Here is a 17,022-nt window from a genome sequence, read left to right on the forward strand (position 1 = left end):
GGCTTGCTCAAGTTTGTGATGCTCTCCTTTCACTGGCAAGTAAACCTAAGCCAATTTATTCAACGGTATTTATTGGGCACCTACTATGGGTCGGAACCACTGTAGCACCAGCGGCATCCAAGCCCTGGTGACAGCGCAGACAAGAACTGTGTTTTGTGAACAAAACAGACAAGAATTCTTGCCCTTCCTTAAAAAGTGAAATATACCCGTATGACCCAGCAGTTCCACTCCTAGGTATATACTCAATGAAATGAAATGAAAATAGATGTCCACACAAAAACTTGTACAGAATGTTCAGAGCAGCATTATTCATAATAGCCAGAGTGGAAACAACACAAATGCCCATCAACTGATGAAGAGATAAACAAAGTGTGGTCAATCCATACAATGAGATATTATCCAGCCCTAGAAAGGAATGAATTCCAGGTACGTGTTACCATGTATTGAACCTTGAAAACATTATGCCGAGTGAAAAGAAACAGGCAGGCACGGTGCCTCACTTCGGTAATCCCAGCACTTTGGGAGGCCAAGGTGGTAGGATTGCTGGAGGCCAGGAGTTCCAAACCAGCTGGGCAACATAGTGAGATCTTATCTCTACAAGAAATTTAAAAAATTAGCCAGGTGTGGTGGCACATGGCTGTAGCCCCAGTTCCTGAGGAGGCTGAGGTGGGAAGATCACTTGAGCCCAGGAGGTCATGGTTTCAGTGAGTCATGACTGTGCCACTGCACTCCAGCCTGGGCGACAGAGCAAGACACTGTCTCTAAAAAGAAAGAAAGAAAAGAAAGCGAAAGAAAAGAAAAAAGAAGCCAGACATAGAAGACCATATATTGTATGATTCCATCTATATAAGATGTCCAAAATAGGCACATACATACACACAGAAAGATTAGTGGTTATCAGGAACCTGGGGGAGAAAGGAATGAGGGGTTTCTTTTGGAGGTGATAAAAATATTACAGAATAAGGCTGGGCTCTGTGGCTCACAACTGTAATCCTAGCACTTTGGGAGGCCAAGGCGGGCAGATCACTTTAGGTCAGGAGTTCGAGACCAAGCTGGCCAACAAGGGGAAACCCCGCCTCTACCAAAAATACAAAAATTAGGTGGGTGTGGCGATGCACGCCTGTAATCCCAGCTACTTGGGAGGCTAAGTAGCGACTGTTGCACAAGCACGTTGTGAATATACTAAAAACCACTGAATTGTACACTTCTAAAGGGTGGATTTTAAGGTATGTGACTTATATCTCAACTAAAAAAATTAAGTTTTTTTAGAAGAGGAATCCCTGTGCTCAGGAAGCTTACATTCTAGTGAGGGAGGTAAAACAACAACACAAGGTCAGGGTGACTGTCGGCTGGTGAGGGGGCGGGGTGGGTGGAAGGCTCCGCTAACACGTGGGGGTCACGATCCAGGCTGACCTAAGCCAGCGAAGAAACAGACTTGATCAGGTTCCACCTGCTCTGGGTCGGAGCTCCAGAAGAGCCCGACACAGAAACATCAGAAATAAATCAAGAGCAAGACCGGGTGTAGTGGCTCATGTTTGTAATCCCAGCATGTTGGGAGGCCGAGGCAGGCAGATTGTTTGAAGCCAGGAGTTCGAGACCAGCCTGGGCAACATGGCAAAACCCCGTCTCTACAAAAAATACAAAAATTAGCTGGGCGTGGTGGCACACACCTGTGGGCCCAGCTACTTGGGAGGCTGAGGAGGGAAAATCACTTGCACTCAGGAGTTGGAGGTTGCAGTGAGCTGAGATTGCACCACTGCACTTCAGCCTGGGCGGCAGAGCAAGACCCTGTCTCAAAAAATAAAAAATAAAAATAGAACAAGAACAAGAACAAACAGATTCAAGTTTCACTAGATCTGTCTTTAAGGGACTGCACTGGGCCTCCATGTGAGACTAGGTCAGTCCCCATCTGTGTCTGGATCACATGAGCCCCCAGCCAGGGTCCCCTGGAGTCAGGCCATCCTGTCTGCTGGACGCTAACAGCTAAACACCACTACTTCTACATGGCCACCCTGGTCTAAGATGAAATCCCTTTATCCTTATCTGGAGAACTTTAAAAAACAAGATTGATCTCGTAAATATCCAGTAGATTTCTCTACTTGATAAATGTACCCTGTGTGATCCAGCTGCCTATGGTCCTGACTCTTTTTCTTTTGCCAAACAACAGCTCTTAGGCATATATAGGACTCGGGAAGTCCTTGGCCTGGGGTATAACAAGCCTGGGCTATTATGCTGTGCAGACATTTATTAAAGCGTGCCTTCTTGCCATGTCCAGAGACACTGAAGGCAGCTTGATCTTCAATGCGTTCTGTAGCTAAAAGGCTCTCTCAGCTTTTGTCGGCATCACCAAAGAACCCTGGTGGTGGTGAAAAGCCTTTTTGATATTGGCTGCTTTTTATCAGGTATTAATGTCCTAGGGTCATACTGGTGTCTTAAAGCCTAGAGCACTCTGTTTTTTTCCTTTTTATCCTTTTTCCTACATAGAAAACCTCCCTTGGCTGAAGGAGTGGCTGGAGGTTTTGCCAAGACTCCAACCAGAGGGAAGACAATTGAAAGAGGCAGAGGCAGATGAGACACGAGCCCCTAACCTAGTCTTGGGAGCGGGTAGCAGGACAGGGCCATTCCTAGGGGAAGTGAGGTCAGCTGAGGCCTAAGGAAGACCTGAGGGGGCCAGGAGCCAGGGGAAGCCAGGGGGAAAAGTCTGCCAGGCAGAGAGGAGGGTGAGTGTGAAGACTTTGCAAGAAAAAACTGGCACCAGAATTTGTTTATCTCTAGGGGAAAAAATAGACAGACACAATATTATAAAAAGAAACGTCAAGGCCAGGTGTGGTGGCTCATGCCGTAATCCCAGCACTTTGAGAGGCAAAGGCAAGTAGATCACTTGAGGTCAGGAGTTTGGGACCAGCCTGGCCAACACGGTAAAACCCCGTCTCTATTAAAAAAAAAAAAAAAAAAAAAAAAAAAAAATATATATATATATATATATATATATAATCTGGGCATGGTGGCTTGTGCCTGTAGTCCCAGCTACTCGGCAGGCTGAGGGAGGAGAATCGCTTGAACCAGGGAGGCGGAGGTGGCAGTGAGCTGAGATTGTACCACTGCACTCCAGCCTGGGTGACAGAGCAAGACTCCATCTCAAAAAAAAAAAAAAAAAAGTCAAGATTCAAAACATTCACAGAAGTTTAAAGAAAAAAGAAGATTATGATGTCTTCTCAAGTTCACTACCAATTTCTTTTTCTTTTTGAGACGGGTTTTCACCCTGTTAGCCAGGATGGTCTCGTTCTCCTGACCTCGTGATCTGCCTGCCTCGGCCTCCCAAAGTGCTGCGATTACAGGCATGAGCCACTGCGCCCGGCCACTACTAATTTCTAATTTCAGACACACAAACCCGGCTCCATGCCCTATCAAGAACAGTGAGGTGCTCAGCCTGCAGCCGGGCCCTGTCTCCCATACATGCTGTGACTTTAAGGTCATTTTATTCCACTTCATTTATTAGGCCAGCAGGAAAATTTAAAAGACTGCAAAAAGATGGTCTTTACAGTCAATGTGAATCTCAAAGGGGCTTGTTGCTTTAAAAAGAAAGATCTCAAGTTTCATCACAACAAGTGACCACAGTATTTTCTGTGTCAAGTCTACGGATGATGATCCTAGAATTTAGCAACTTTAAACAAGAACCTGACTGGTGAGTTAAGGAAACAAAACTTTCATTTAACTTCTCATGCCCAACATGGAACAGGTCAAACAGTTCAGAGTAACGAATTATTAAAAAAAAAAGGCTAGGTGTGGTGGCTCACACCTGTAATCCCAGCACTTTGGGAGGCCCAGGCAGGCAGATCCCCTGTGCCCAGGAGTTCAAGACCAGCCTAGGCAACATGGGGAAACCCTGTTTCTACAAAAAATACAAAAATTAGCTGGGCATGGTGGCACACACCTGTAGTCCCAGCTACTTGGGAAGCTGAGGTGGGAGAATCTCTTGAGCCTTGGGAGGTCAAGGCTGCAGTGAGCTATGATTGTGCCACTGCACTCCAGTCGGGGTGACAGAGCAAGACCCTGTCTCAAAAACAAAAACAAAAACAAAAACAATGAGAACACACGGACACAGGAAGGGGAACATCACACACCAGGGCCTGTTATGGGGTGTGGGTTGCAGGGAGGGATAGCATTTGGAGATATACCTAATGTTAAATGACGAGTTACTGGGTGTAGCACACCAACATGGCACATGTATACATATGTAACTAATCTGTACGTTGTGCATACGTACCCTAAAACTTAAAGTATAATAATAAAAAAAAACAATGGTAGAGGCCAATCCACAGGTGCAGGCAGGGGCACGGGGGTTTGTGGTTTTCAAATAACCTGGTAATTTTAAGAATTAAAATGATGTCTTAGGTAAAAGACATGCTGCATGTTTATAAACCCAGATTTTCACATGCTTGCTTCTATTTGGCCTAAAAAATGCGGTAGGTAGGAAACACTAGGAAATCCAGCACATAAGGGATAGTTTATTCCAGGAAAAACTGAGCTTCACTTCTGCTGTGAAGCCACAGCCTGAGAGTCAACTGCCATTTCACTCTTTTGTTCCCTAAGGAGATGGCAGTAGATGCACTGCTGTTCAAGGGACCTAAGTGATGGGAAAGGAAGACAGGGATGCCTTTAATCTAGTGATTTAACTTCATGTGCATTACTAGTACGAGTGAAAAACTCATATTCTATAATCACGCAAATATTACAAAACTAAATTCACTATGGGGTTTGGATTATCTTTTTTGTTTTTTCTTTTTGAGATGGAGTCTCGCTCTGTTGCCCAGGCTGGAGTGCAGTGGCGCGATCTTGGCTCACTGCAACCTCTGTCTCCCGGGTTCAATCGATTTCTCCTGCCTCAGCCTCCCAAGTAGCTGGGACTACAGGCATGCGCCACCATGCCTGGCTAATTTTTGTATTTTTAGTAAAGATGGGGTTTCACCATGTTGGCCAGGCTGGTCTTGAAATCCTGACCTCAGGTGATCTGCCTGCCTTGGCCTCCCAAAGTGCTGGGATGACAGGCGTGCGCCACTGCTCCTGGCCAGGTTTGGATTTTCAAAAGCAACTTCCACATTCAAGTGAAAAGTGTGAAAACTCACCTCCCAAAGGTGGGCTATGATCGGCGCATCTGCCCAGGAGTGTTCTGCGTTGAGGCCTATCTTCCCGTTTTTGAAGACAACAAACGTGAACGACTTGTCAAACCACCTATGTGAAACACACACGTGTAGAAATTAAGTGTTCAAAGAGGCAAAAATGAGGAGACATTGCACCTCTCTGCTTCATCCTAGATGGACTAATTCACTTTGCACCTGTCCCTCTAACAGTGAGCAGACGCTCAGTCTCTGTGGAGTGAGGATGAAAATACAAACGGGACGCTGAATCACTCATATCTTTCCTGTCCCAGACACAAAGATGAGCGCTTATATCCTGGGAGCCTGAAGTCAGGACCCGTTGTTATCGCAAGGCAACTGGGGAGAGGTGGGAGGCTCTTCCCGTGGGCACATGACCCCTTCATCAGCCAATCCTTGGCCCCACCCTGCAGGGGGGTGCTGGCCAACACTTTACAGATAAGGAAAAGAGGACTTGAGATAGCCACATGCCAACACCCTGGCCTAACCCTGTGCCCAGCCCTGTTTGCCACTCTCCCCTGCCTGAGTCCAGGGTCCTGGCAGCCCTGCATCTCACAAGCATCTCCAAACAAAGGTGGTCATGCACAGAGGAGGGAAGAATCTCAGATTTGCAGCTTAGGCTGTGTATGTGTGACAGCTTTGGCGGAGGGAAGAAAACTGAAAGTTGGCCGGGCGCGGTGGCTCACATCTGTAATCTCAGCACTTTAAGAGGCTGAGGTGGGTGGATCACTTGAGATCAGGAGTTCATAACCAGCCTGGCCAACATGGTGAAATCCTGTCTCTACTAAAAATACAAAAATTAGCCAGGCGTGGTGGCACGCTCCTGTAATCCCAGCTACTTGGGAGGCTGAAGGAGGAGAATCACTTGAACCCGGGAGGCAGAGGTTGCAATCAGCCAAGATCAAGCCACTGCACTCTAGCCTGGGTGACAGAGCAAGACTCCATTTCAAAAAAAAAAGTAAAATAAAACTGAAGGTTATATTTTTGTGCCACCTTCTTTCTTAGCATTATAGATACTTAGGGGTGAGTGTCAGGCACACAGGGTATTTCTTCCAGGCTCATGGGCAAACTCCCGTCTCTCAGAAGGTAAGGACGGTACCTGTCGTAACATCGGCCATGTAGTAGAGATTTGGCGTAGCTGTCCATTGACGTATCCGGGTCTTCACTTCTGTATCCTTGTTCAGTTTCGTCTAATGTCACAAAGAACGCTGCTTTCTCCACGGCATCGAGAGACTGCTTATTTTTCCCACGTCCAAAATAGGCCTGGCGACACCTGGCCCAGGGAACTCTGCAGTGAAGATGAAATACGATTAAAGGCAGCCGGACCTGCAGCGATGGAGTGTGATGTTTGAAATGACACAATCAAACCTTTGCAGTTTTTCAGAATTTCTCGAAGGAAAACTCCATGTTGATGATGTTCCCCATCTGAGACTGTTTGCTGGAAGGACTCTCACCTTCTCCTGGTCTCCAGACCACAGCGCAGGGAGCGGTGGGTAATTTTTGTTCAATAAATGCTGACTAAATGAACGGCCAGGTTGCAGGCTGGCCCTGTGGGCAAAGCCGCCAGGAAGCAGCTGACCCAGATCACCCGGTTCCATGCTCCCTGACACGCCCTCCCTCCCCTCCACAGGAACCATCCTAGGTAAGTTCCGGCAGCCCAGGTCACAGTAAGTGCGTAAGAGTGCGTCCCTCATGCCAGGCTCTGCTCCAAACCTTTTCTGTGTACCAACTCACTGATCTTCTCAATGCTACTGTACCCATTTTTCAGATGAGAAAACTGAAGCACGGAAAGATTAGGTCACAGCTATTTTGAGGCAGAGTCGGAACCCAGGCCATCAGCCCCCAGGTGCATGCCACAGATGCCCATGTGACCCCTCCACAAGGAGGTCTCCGTGCCTGTCTTATTTGAATATACAGAACTGATGTGATGCCCACTTCCTTCTGGGAAGATCCACCAGCTGGGCTTCCTCGAGTGCTCCCGGGTCCCTCTCACTCCAGCTCCTCCAGGGCCCTCTCCCACTGCCCACCCTTCCAGATCGGGGCCTTCTGGCTCTCTCCCCACCTTCTTCTCTCTACGAGTGCTTGGCTACGGCGGCCCGCAGGGCGAATAAGCCTAGAAACACGCCAGGCCCCAGTGCACACCGCCTGGGGAACAAAGGTGATGGTGACGGTGGCCAGCATGTACGGAGCCCTTCCTGTGAAGGACTCCTGTGGGTAAGATGCTGATCTGGCCCTATCCAGAGGGGGCATCAGGACCGAGGTGCCTACAGACCCACAGGGAGCCCAGGCCCTGCGGTGCCTGCTCAGGGTCCCCACGTCTGCTCCGCTGGGGATTCCAGGCTCTCACAGGAGCCCATGGGACGAGCGCATCTTCACTCGAGATGCATCTCCTGCCGCTGCTCTTTCTAGCCTTGTCAACACCGCAGCGGACACCGAACAACCCCGGCTTCCCCGCACACATCCTCCTCCATCCTGCTGCTGCTCCCGGGCCTGGCCCTGTTTCAGGCCCTCACTACTGGGGCCACCGAAAAGCCTCCCTGTGTCCAGGGCCCCTCCTCCCTGCCCAACCAGAAGAATCTCCCGCGTTAACCTACTCATGCGCCCCCGGCCCCACCCCACCCTACACCACCTGAAGCGGCACCCAGTCGCAGAATCAAGCTCAAATACAGTTGGGTGCCTGGGACCCTCCCCAGCTTGGGACCGTGGCCCAGCCGCCCAGCCCGCTCCACCCCCCCCCCCCCCCCCCCCCCCCCCCCCCCCCCCCCCCCCCCCCCCCCCCCCCCCCCCCCCCCCCCCCCCCCCCCCCCCCCCCCCCGCTCTGCAGGCACCGCTGGCCCAGCCTCAGCTACAACTGTCCCCAGCTCATTCTGTACCTTTTTCACATTCTGCAGTGGGCAGGCGGGCTGCTGCTCAGCATCCATCCACAGCATCACCCAAAAAGATCCTATACAATGAGAAAATACATACACACCACACCCTCGAGAAAACCAAGCTCAGGCTGATTTTCTTTTTTATTTTTTGAGACAGGGTCTCACTCTGTCGCCTAGGCTGGAGTGCAGTGCCTCGATCATGGCTTACTGCAGCCTCGACTTCCTGGGCTCAAGCAATCCTCCTGCCTTAGCCTCCTGAGTAGCTGGGACCACAGGCACGCACCACCAAGCCTGGCTAATTTTTTGGTAGAGATGGGGTCTCACTCTGTTGCCCAGGCTGGTCTCAAATCCCTAGGCTCAGGGGACCCTCCTGCCTTGGTCTCCTAAAGCAATGGAATTATAGGCCTGAGCCACTGTGCCCGGCCTGATTTTTTTTCACTGAGGCAAGGAAATGTAACCCTAACACAGAGGCCTTGGTTTCAATTTGTTCTGTTTCCTAAATTAATAAATATGTCCACAGCCCCATAAGAAAGGCTAATCCTAGCCAGGCATGTGGCTCATGCCTGTAATCCCAGCACTTTGGGAGGCCAAGGTGGGTGGGTCACTTGAGGTCAGGAGTTTGAGACGAGCCTGGCCAACATGGTGAAACCCTGTCTCTACTAAAAATACAAAAATTAGCTGGGCATGGTGACGCACTCCCAGCTACTGGAGAGGTTGAGGCAGGAGAACTGCTTGAACCTGGGAGGCAGAGGTTGCTATGAGCTGAGATAGCGCCATTGCACTCCAGCCTGGGTGACAGAGTGAGACTTCGTCTCAAAAAAAAAAAAAAAAAAAAAAAAGAAAGCTTAATTCTAATCCTCACTTCTCCCCGTCCTGGACTCTGGAGTGTTTCCACACACATTTGCCTGACACACACACACAGAGGTGGCCAGGGCCTCGCCCCTACCCTTGTCCCCACTGCTCTTGAGACCTGCCAAGCCGGGAGACCCCAGAGCAAAACAGAGCCGAGGTGGGGAGCCCCGTGCCAGTGTTTCCACAGGCCCTGGCGGGGATGGGCCCCGGTGAGAAGGAGCGCCTCCACTACCCCTCAAAACAGGACAAGGGACCCGGGCCACGCACCTGTCTCCTGCGGTGAGGGCTGCCAGCCTGGCCTCCCCGGGCTGAGGTTCCGAGGTGTTGTCCAGGATCCTCTGCATCTGCTGCTCTATCTCCCGGGGCTTCAGCAGCCGCCCATCATGATACAGCCAGACCTTGAAGTAGCGTCCTCGATGGTACACGACGATGTGCTTGCTGTCTCTCATGTGCTGGATGGTGTCTGAGCCGGCCACGGGTTGGAGACACAAAACCAAGAGTCCCAAGTTCAGCACGTGCTGAGATGACCATACCCTGACTCTGTAAAGGGCATGGGAGTCCCTGCTCTGCGTCCCTCCAGGCAGCCTCAGGAACCTATTCCTCAAGACGTTTTAAATGATTAAGGACAGCATGGAGTTAAAACTCTGGATCGGAGAGGCCTGACTTCTGAGCTCAGCTTGATCACTCATTAGATTATGACCTCAAATTACCAGAGGCCAGGTGCAGTGGGAGGCTGGGAGTGGTGGCTCACGCCTGTAATCCCAGCACGTTGGGTGAGGTGAGAGGATCATCTGAGGTCAGGAGTTCGAGACCAGCCTGGCCAACATGGTGAAACCTTGGCTCTACTAAAAATACAAAAGTTAGGCAGGTGTGGTGACGTGCGCCTGTAGTCCCAGCTACTCGGGAGGCTGAGGCAGAAGAATCGCTTGAAACCAGGAGGTGGAGGTTGCAGTGAGCCGAGATCACACCACTGCACTCCAGCCTGGGTAACAGAGTGAGACTCCGTCTCAGAAAAAAAAAAAAAAAAAGCATGCTTAGCAAAATGGAATATTATCATTAAAAAAAAAAATTACCCAACCCTCCCTAAGCCTCTCCTCTGTAAAATGGAGGTCATAAGTTCCCCATGTGCACTGTGTAAGAATTAAGAGATGATATCCATAAAGCTCATATAACTAGGCATTCGGTCTGTGTAGTAACTTTTTGTTAATTAATGACAATAGGGCAACTTAGAAAATATTCTGAGAAACATTCTGAGAATTGTTTCTGAGAACCTGAGAAATGTTCTGAGAAAGGAAGTGGAAAATCATGAAACCAAGCCATTCCGTAAAAACTACTAAAACAGAGTAATTTAAGCTCCTCAGTAAGCTTAAACATCACAGAAATGTGATGAAGTACATTCACTCCACGAATATTTATCAAGTCCTCTTAAGCACTGCTCAGTGGGGACGCACAGTGACAGCTGATCAAGGCAGATCGTCTAGTGAGGAAGACGTAATAAATGCATGATTAAAAATAGGACAAGCTACCAGGAGCAGCGGCTCACTCTGTATTCCCAGCACTTCAGGAGGCCGAGGAGGGAGGATCGCTTGAGCCCAGGAGTTTGGGACCAGCCTGGGCAACATGGCGAAACCCCATCTCTACAAAAAAAAAAAATTACAAAAATCAGCTGGGTGTGGTGGTGTGCGCCTGTAGTCCCAGTTATTCTGGAGCTGAGATGGGAGGATCACTTGGGCCTGGCGGGCAGAGGCTGCAGTGAACTGAAATTGCACCACTGCACTCCAGCCTGGGTGACAGAGCAAGATCCTATCCCAAACAAACAAACAAACACAAACAATAGGACAAGTGTCACAAAAGGCTAGAAAGTGTAGGACTGGGACCAACCTAGCCTGGAGATGTGAGAAAGCCCTTCTACCCCCACTAAGGAAGTGACGTTTAAGAAGAACCCGGACACATGAAGCACAGAATTCGTCAATATTATGCCCGATCTCATTTTTTTCTTTTGAGACGGGGTCTCACTCTTATTGCCCAGGCTGGAGTGCAATGGCGCAATCTCGGCTCACTGCAACCTCCGCCTCCAGGGTTCAAGCTTCTCCTGCCTCAGCTTCCTGAGTAGGTGGGATTACAGGCACCCGCCACCATGCCCGGCTAATTGTTGTACTTTTAGTAGAGATGGGGTTTCACCATGTTAGCCAGGCTGGTCTCGAACTCCTGACCTCAGGTGATCCACCCGCCTCGGCCTCCTAAAGTGCTGGGATTACAGGTATGAGCCACTGCGTCTGGCCTCCTGCTCTCATTTTTAAAATGTTTACCAAACCAAGGATGGAGGGGACCTGCTTTGGTTTGCTGAAGGGTTCCTACCAGAAACTTGGACCAAACAGCATTTGAAGCCTTCACTTTAAAGTCACAAACAAGACAAGAATGCACACCATGACTATGTATATTCCACATTACACTCGGGATGCTGGCCGGGCAATAAAATAAAAAACAAATAAAAGATAAAGGATTGAAAGGGAAATATCAAAGGTGCCATTTGCAGCTATGATTAGCATGTAGAAAATCCAAGAAAACCTATCAGCTGTTTAAACCAATAAGAATACAGCTGGGTAGTGGCTGGGTGCAGTAGCTCACGCCTGTAAACCCAGCGCTTTGGGAGGCCGAGGCAGGTGGATCACGAGGTCAGGAGATCAAGACCATCCTAGCTAATATGGTGAAACTCCATCTCTACTAAAAATACAAAAAATTAGCCGGGCATGGTGGCATGAGCCTGTAGTCCCAGCTACTCAGGAGGCTGAGGCAGGAGAAGCTTGAACCCAGGAGGCGGAGGTTGCAGTGAGCCGAGATCGTGCCACTGCTCTCCAGCCTGGGGGACAGCGAGACTCTGTCTCAAAAAAAAAAAGAATACAGCTGGGTAGAAACTCAGTTTATAAAAACCTTTCATGTTCCTATACCCCAGGGCACAGGCTGAACTGTGCCCCCCCATTCATGTATTGAAGTCCTAACCCCCAGCACCTCAGAATGTGACCTCATTTGGAGACGTGGTCTTTAAAGAGGTATAAACGTAAAATGAGGTCATTAGGGTGTGCCCTAATCCTATGTGACTGTGTCCTTTTAAGAAGAGGAGTTTAGGGCTGGGCCCGGTGGCTCACGTCTGTAATCCCAACACTTTGGGAGGCCGAGGTGGGCAGATCGCCTGAGGTCAGGAGTTCGAGACCAGCCTGGCCAACATGGTGAAACCTCATCTCTACTAAAAAATTACAAAAAATAGCCAGATGTAGTGGCGGACACCTGTAGTCCTGGCTACTTGGGAGGCTGGAGCAGGAGAATCACTTGAACCCAGGAGGTGGAGGTTGCAGTGAGCCGAGATTGTGCACTGCACTCCAGCCTGGGTGACAGAATGAGACTCAGTCTCAAAAAAAAAAAAAAAAAAAAAAATGGGGAGAGTTTAGGACACGCACAGAGGGATGACCATGTAAGGACACAGGGAGATGATTGTCCAAGGAGAGAGGCCTACAGAAGGAACCACCTCTGCCAACACCTTGATGTTGGAGTTCCAGCCTCCAGAATTGTGAGAAAGTCACTGTCTGTTGCTGAAGCCATGCGGTCTGTGGTATTTGTTATGGTGGCCTGAGGAAACTTACATGCTGCATAACCAACAACTTGAAAATATTCTTGAAAAGGAACAAAACAATAAAGGTGCTTAGAAACAGCTCGAACAAATGATGTGCAAGACCTTTATGGAGAAAAGTATGATATTTTATTAAAATCGCCTAAAAAACAAAAAAGGGGCCAGACGCAGTGGCTCATGCCTGTAATCCCAGCACTTTGGGAGGCCGAGGTGGGCGGATCACTTGAGGCCAGGAGTTTGAGATCAGCCTGGCCAGCATGGTGAAACCCCGTCTCTACTAAAAATATAAAAATTAGCCGGGCTTGGTGGCGCGAGTGCCTGTAATCTCAGCTACTAGGGAGGCTGAGGCAGGAGAATCGCTTGAACCTGGGAGGTGGGGTTTGCAGTGAGCCAAGATTGCACCGCTGCACTCCAGCCTCGGCAACAGAGTGAGACTCAGTTTCAAAAAAACAAAAACGAACAAACAAAAATAAAAAATAAAAGCAGAATGTCTGGAATATATAAAGACTTTCTACAAATCAATAAGGAAAAGATATACACCCATTTTTAAAAAATATACAAAATATACGAACAATAATCTCAACGGAAGAAACCCAAGTGTCCAGTTAACATTTTAAAAGTTGCTAACCCATTTGGCAAAAATGAAGGGAAAAGGGTATTTTATAGATTGCTGGGGACGCGAAAGTTGGTAAAATCACTTTGAGGGAAATTTGTCCATGCCAGTAAGACTGGAAATGTCCACCAGGGCAGCCGGCGAGCCAGTTCTAGGTGCCTGCTCTACAGACGGTTTGACTAACGCACGCAGGGGAGAAACATACACAGAATTCACTGTGTCACTTAGAAAGGAAAACAGGAAGGAAAGAAAAGCGTTCACATACTGGAATTGTTTTGATACTATAACGAAGTACACCATAAATGTCAATAATGATTGTACTGCAGTGGTGAGATTAGGGCTGTATCTTCTGCTAAAAGATTTTCTAAATTTTGGGAGTAATTCCATTATATAGCAATATATATTATTAAATAGAAAAATGCCAGAACTTAAGACCCTTAAGATAAGTCTATACCTCTTTCCCTTTTTTTATTTTGGGGAATTTGAATAGTCTAATTGGTGAGGATTGTGACTGATGGGATCCTCCAGTGGGGACGTCTGAGAAAGTGGGTGGGGCTTTGCCCATTGATCACCAATGAATGGCATTGCACGTGGTCATATACATTTACATTTCTTTATTATTTTTTTTTGATAGGGTCTTGCTCTGTCGCCCAGGCTGGAGTGCAGTGGTGCGATCTCAGCTTACTGCAACCTCCTCCTCCCAGGTTCAAGTGATTCTCCTGCCTCAGCCTCCTGAGTAGCTGGGATTACAGACATCTGCTACCACGCCTGGCTAATTTTTGTGGGGTTTTTTTTAGTAGAGGTGGGGTTTCACCATGTTGGCCAGGATGGTCTCGAACTCCTGACCTCAAGTGATCCATCAACCTCAGCCTCCCAAAGTGCTGGAATTACAGGCGTGAGCCACTGCGCCCAGCCTCTAACATTTACATTTCTTTTTCTGTTTTTCTTTGTCTTTTTTTGAGACAGGGTCTCTGATACAGTTTGGCTCTGCGTCCCCACCCAAATCTCATCTCGAATTGTAATCCCCACACGTTGAGGGAGGGACCTATAATCCTCACGTGTCAAGGGAGCAGGTGATTGGATCATGGGGGTGGCAGGTGATTGGACCATGGGGGTGGCGGGTGATGATTGGATCATGGGGGTGGCGGGTGATTGGACCATGGGGGTGTCGGGTGATTGGATCATGGGGGTGGTGAGTGATGATTGGATCATGGGGGTGGTGAGTGATGATTGGATCATGGGGGTGGCAGGTAATGATTGGATCATGGGGGTGGCAGGTAATGATTGGATCATGGGGGTGGCAGGTGATTGGATCATGGGGGTGGGGGGTGATTGGATCATGGGGGTGGTGGGTGATGATTGGATCATGGGGGTGGCAGGTGATTGGATCATGGGGATGGCAAGTGATGATTGGATCATGGGGTGGCGGGTGATGATTGGCTCATGGGGGTGGCGGGTGATGACTGGATCATGGGGGTGGCAAGTGATGATTGGATCATGGGGGTGGCAGGTGACTGGATCATGGGGGTGGCGGGTGATTGGATCATGGGGGTGGTGGGTGATTGGATCATGGGGGCGGCTTCCCCCATGCTGTCTTCGTGAGTGAGTGATTTCTCAGGAGATCAGTGGTTTTATAAGTATTTGGAAGTTCCTCCTTCACCCTTCTCTTTCCTTTTGATTTGTGAGGAAGGTGCCTGCTTCCCCTTCCACCATGATTGTAAGTTTCTGAGGCCTCCCCAGCCATGTGGAATTGTGAATCAATTAAACCTCTTTCCTTTATAAATTACCTGGTCTCAGGTATTTCTCTACAGCAGTGTGGAGACGGACTAATATAGTCTCTCTCTGTTGCCCAGGCTGGAGTGCAGTGGTGCCATCATGGCTCACTGCAGCCTCAACCTCCTGGGCTCAAGCGATCTTCCCACCTCAGCCTCCCAAGTAGCTGGGACTACAGGTGCACCACCATGCCCAGGTAATTTTTTTTGTATTTTTTGTAGAGATGAGGTTTCACCATGTTGTCCAGACTGGTCTCAAACTCCTGGACTCAGGCAATCCATCCATCTCAGCCTCCCAAAGTGCTGGGATTACAGGCGTGAGCCACCACTCCCAGCCTTTGTATTTACATTTCTTTCATTCCCAGTGATGTTGAATGCTTTTCTATAACTCATCAAACATTTCTCCTTCCAGGGGTGCCCATCATTTCCTTTCCAATTAGGATCTTCATGGTTTTCTGGCAGATTTATAAGAACTCTTTATATATTAACCCTGTTCTCTGTTGTGAGCACTTACCCTCAATTTTGTTATCTACCTTTTAAAACAGTTTGAAGTATTTTTGGAATATAGGAAACTAAAATCTTTACATTACAATATTTGGGTTTTTCCGTTGTTGTAACCAGTTGAGCTGTGTCTCCCCAAAAGATATGTCCACGTTCTAGCCCCGGTACCTGTGAGAAACTTATTTCTTAATCGGAAGTAGGGTCTTTTTTTCTTTTTTGTTTTTTCTTTTTTTTAGGACAGGGTCTCATTCTGTCACCCAGGCTATGTGCAGTGGTGTGATCACAGCTCAGCTCACTACAGTCTCCACGTCCCAGGCTCAAGTGATCCTCCCTCCTCAGCCTCCTGAGTAGCTGGGACCACAGGTACACACCACTATGTCTGACTAATTTTTGTATTTTTTGTAGAGATGGGGTTTTGCCATGTTGCCCAGGCTGGTCTCAAACTCCTGGGCTCAGGTGATCCACCCACCTCAGCCTCCCAATGTGCTGGGATTACAGGCGTGAGCCACCGCATCTGGCCTGGAAATAGGGTCTTTGTTGATATAATTCAATATTAAGATGAGGTCATACTGGACTAGGGTGGACCCCAAATCCAATGACTGTTGTCCTTGTAAGAGAGACACGCAGACACAGAGGTGAGGGCCAAGGTGACATGGAGGCAGAGAATGGAGTGATGTGCCTACAAGCCAAGGAGCACCTGGACCCCCCAGAAGCTGGAAGAGGCATAAAGGCCTCCCCCAGAGCCTTCGAAAAGAACATGGCCCTGCTGACACCTTGATCTCGGATTCTGGCCTCCAGAGCTGTGGCAGAAGAAACTTCTTTGTCTTAAGACATCCAGTTTGTGGTCATTTATTCCAGCAGCCCCAGGAAACTGATTCAGGTATCAGGCTCGGAATAGCTTTCCAGGTACACTAAGTAACTAGGTTTTACCCCCGCATTTCCCTTGTTGATTGATTGATTTTATTTTTATTTTATATACTTTTTTTTGAGATGGAGTCTCACTCTGTCACTCAAGCTGGAGTGCAGTGGCATGATCTTGGCTCACTGCAACCTCCACCTCCCGGGTTCAAGCAATCCTCCTACCTCTGCCTCCTGAGTAGCTGGGATTACAGGTGTGCGCCACCACACCCGGCTAATTTTTGTATTTTTAGTAGAGATGGGGTTTCCCCATGTTGGCCAGGCTGATGTCAAACTCCTGACCTCAGGTGATCCACCTGCCTTGGCCTCCCAAAGTGCTGGGATTACAGGAATGAGCCTTTGTGCCTGGCCTCCCTTGTTTATTTTTTTAAACACGTAAATATTTACCTCCTGGAATCACTGTCAGTGTAGGCCGCATGTCCCAAACTTAAATGATCTTAAGGACGTCCCCATACTATGGTGCTGACTGAGAGCAGGTGGCAGCCTCCCTGAGACACCCTGACCCGCTTCCCTTTGGGGACACTGCCTGCCCTGGTCAGTGGAGGGGCAACTGCCCCTCCAATCAGGGAGACACTGTGTAGGGATGGAGAGAACCAACTTCACTTTCCTCCACCTCGTTGCCCAACTGCCCCAGGACTGCTGTTGGCCAACACATCTGTTTTTCACATGGTGAGCTGCAGGGCAATGGACGACAGCGCATGGCAGGAAGAGGGGA

The 17,022-nt window shown here is 48.8% G+C and overlaps 1 protein-coding gene across 1 annotated transcript in view; it reads right to left on the reverse strand.

The window, feature by feature from the left end:
• The window catches only part of CPT1A (carnitine palmitoyltransferase 1A), a 92,218-nt gene that overhangs the window by 25,067 nt on the left and 50,129 nt on the right, over positions 1-17,022 (reverse strand). Inside the window, exons 10-12 of the mRNA XM_030811401.1 lie at positions 9,146-9,341; positions 6,256-6,444; positions 5,127-5,232 (exon numbers count right to left, since the gene is read on the reverse strand). Coding sequence (XP_030667261.1) covers positions 5,127-5,232; positions 6,256-6,444; positions 9,146-9,341 — 491 coding nt within the window. The remainder of the gene's footprint in view (positions 1-5,126; positions 5,233-6,255; positions 6,445-9,145; positions 9,342-17,022) is intronic.

The sequence above is a fragment of the Nomascus leucogenys genome, chromosome 4, assembly GCF_006542625.1.
Source record: "Nomascus leucogenys isolate Asia chromosome 4, Asia_NLE_v1, whole genome shotgun sequence".
In the NCBI taxonomy this organism is placed as follows: Eukaryota; Metazoa; Chordata; class Mammalia; order Primates; family Hylobatidae; genus Nomascus; species Nomascus leucogenys.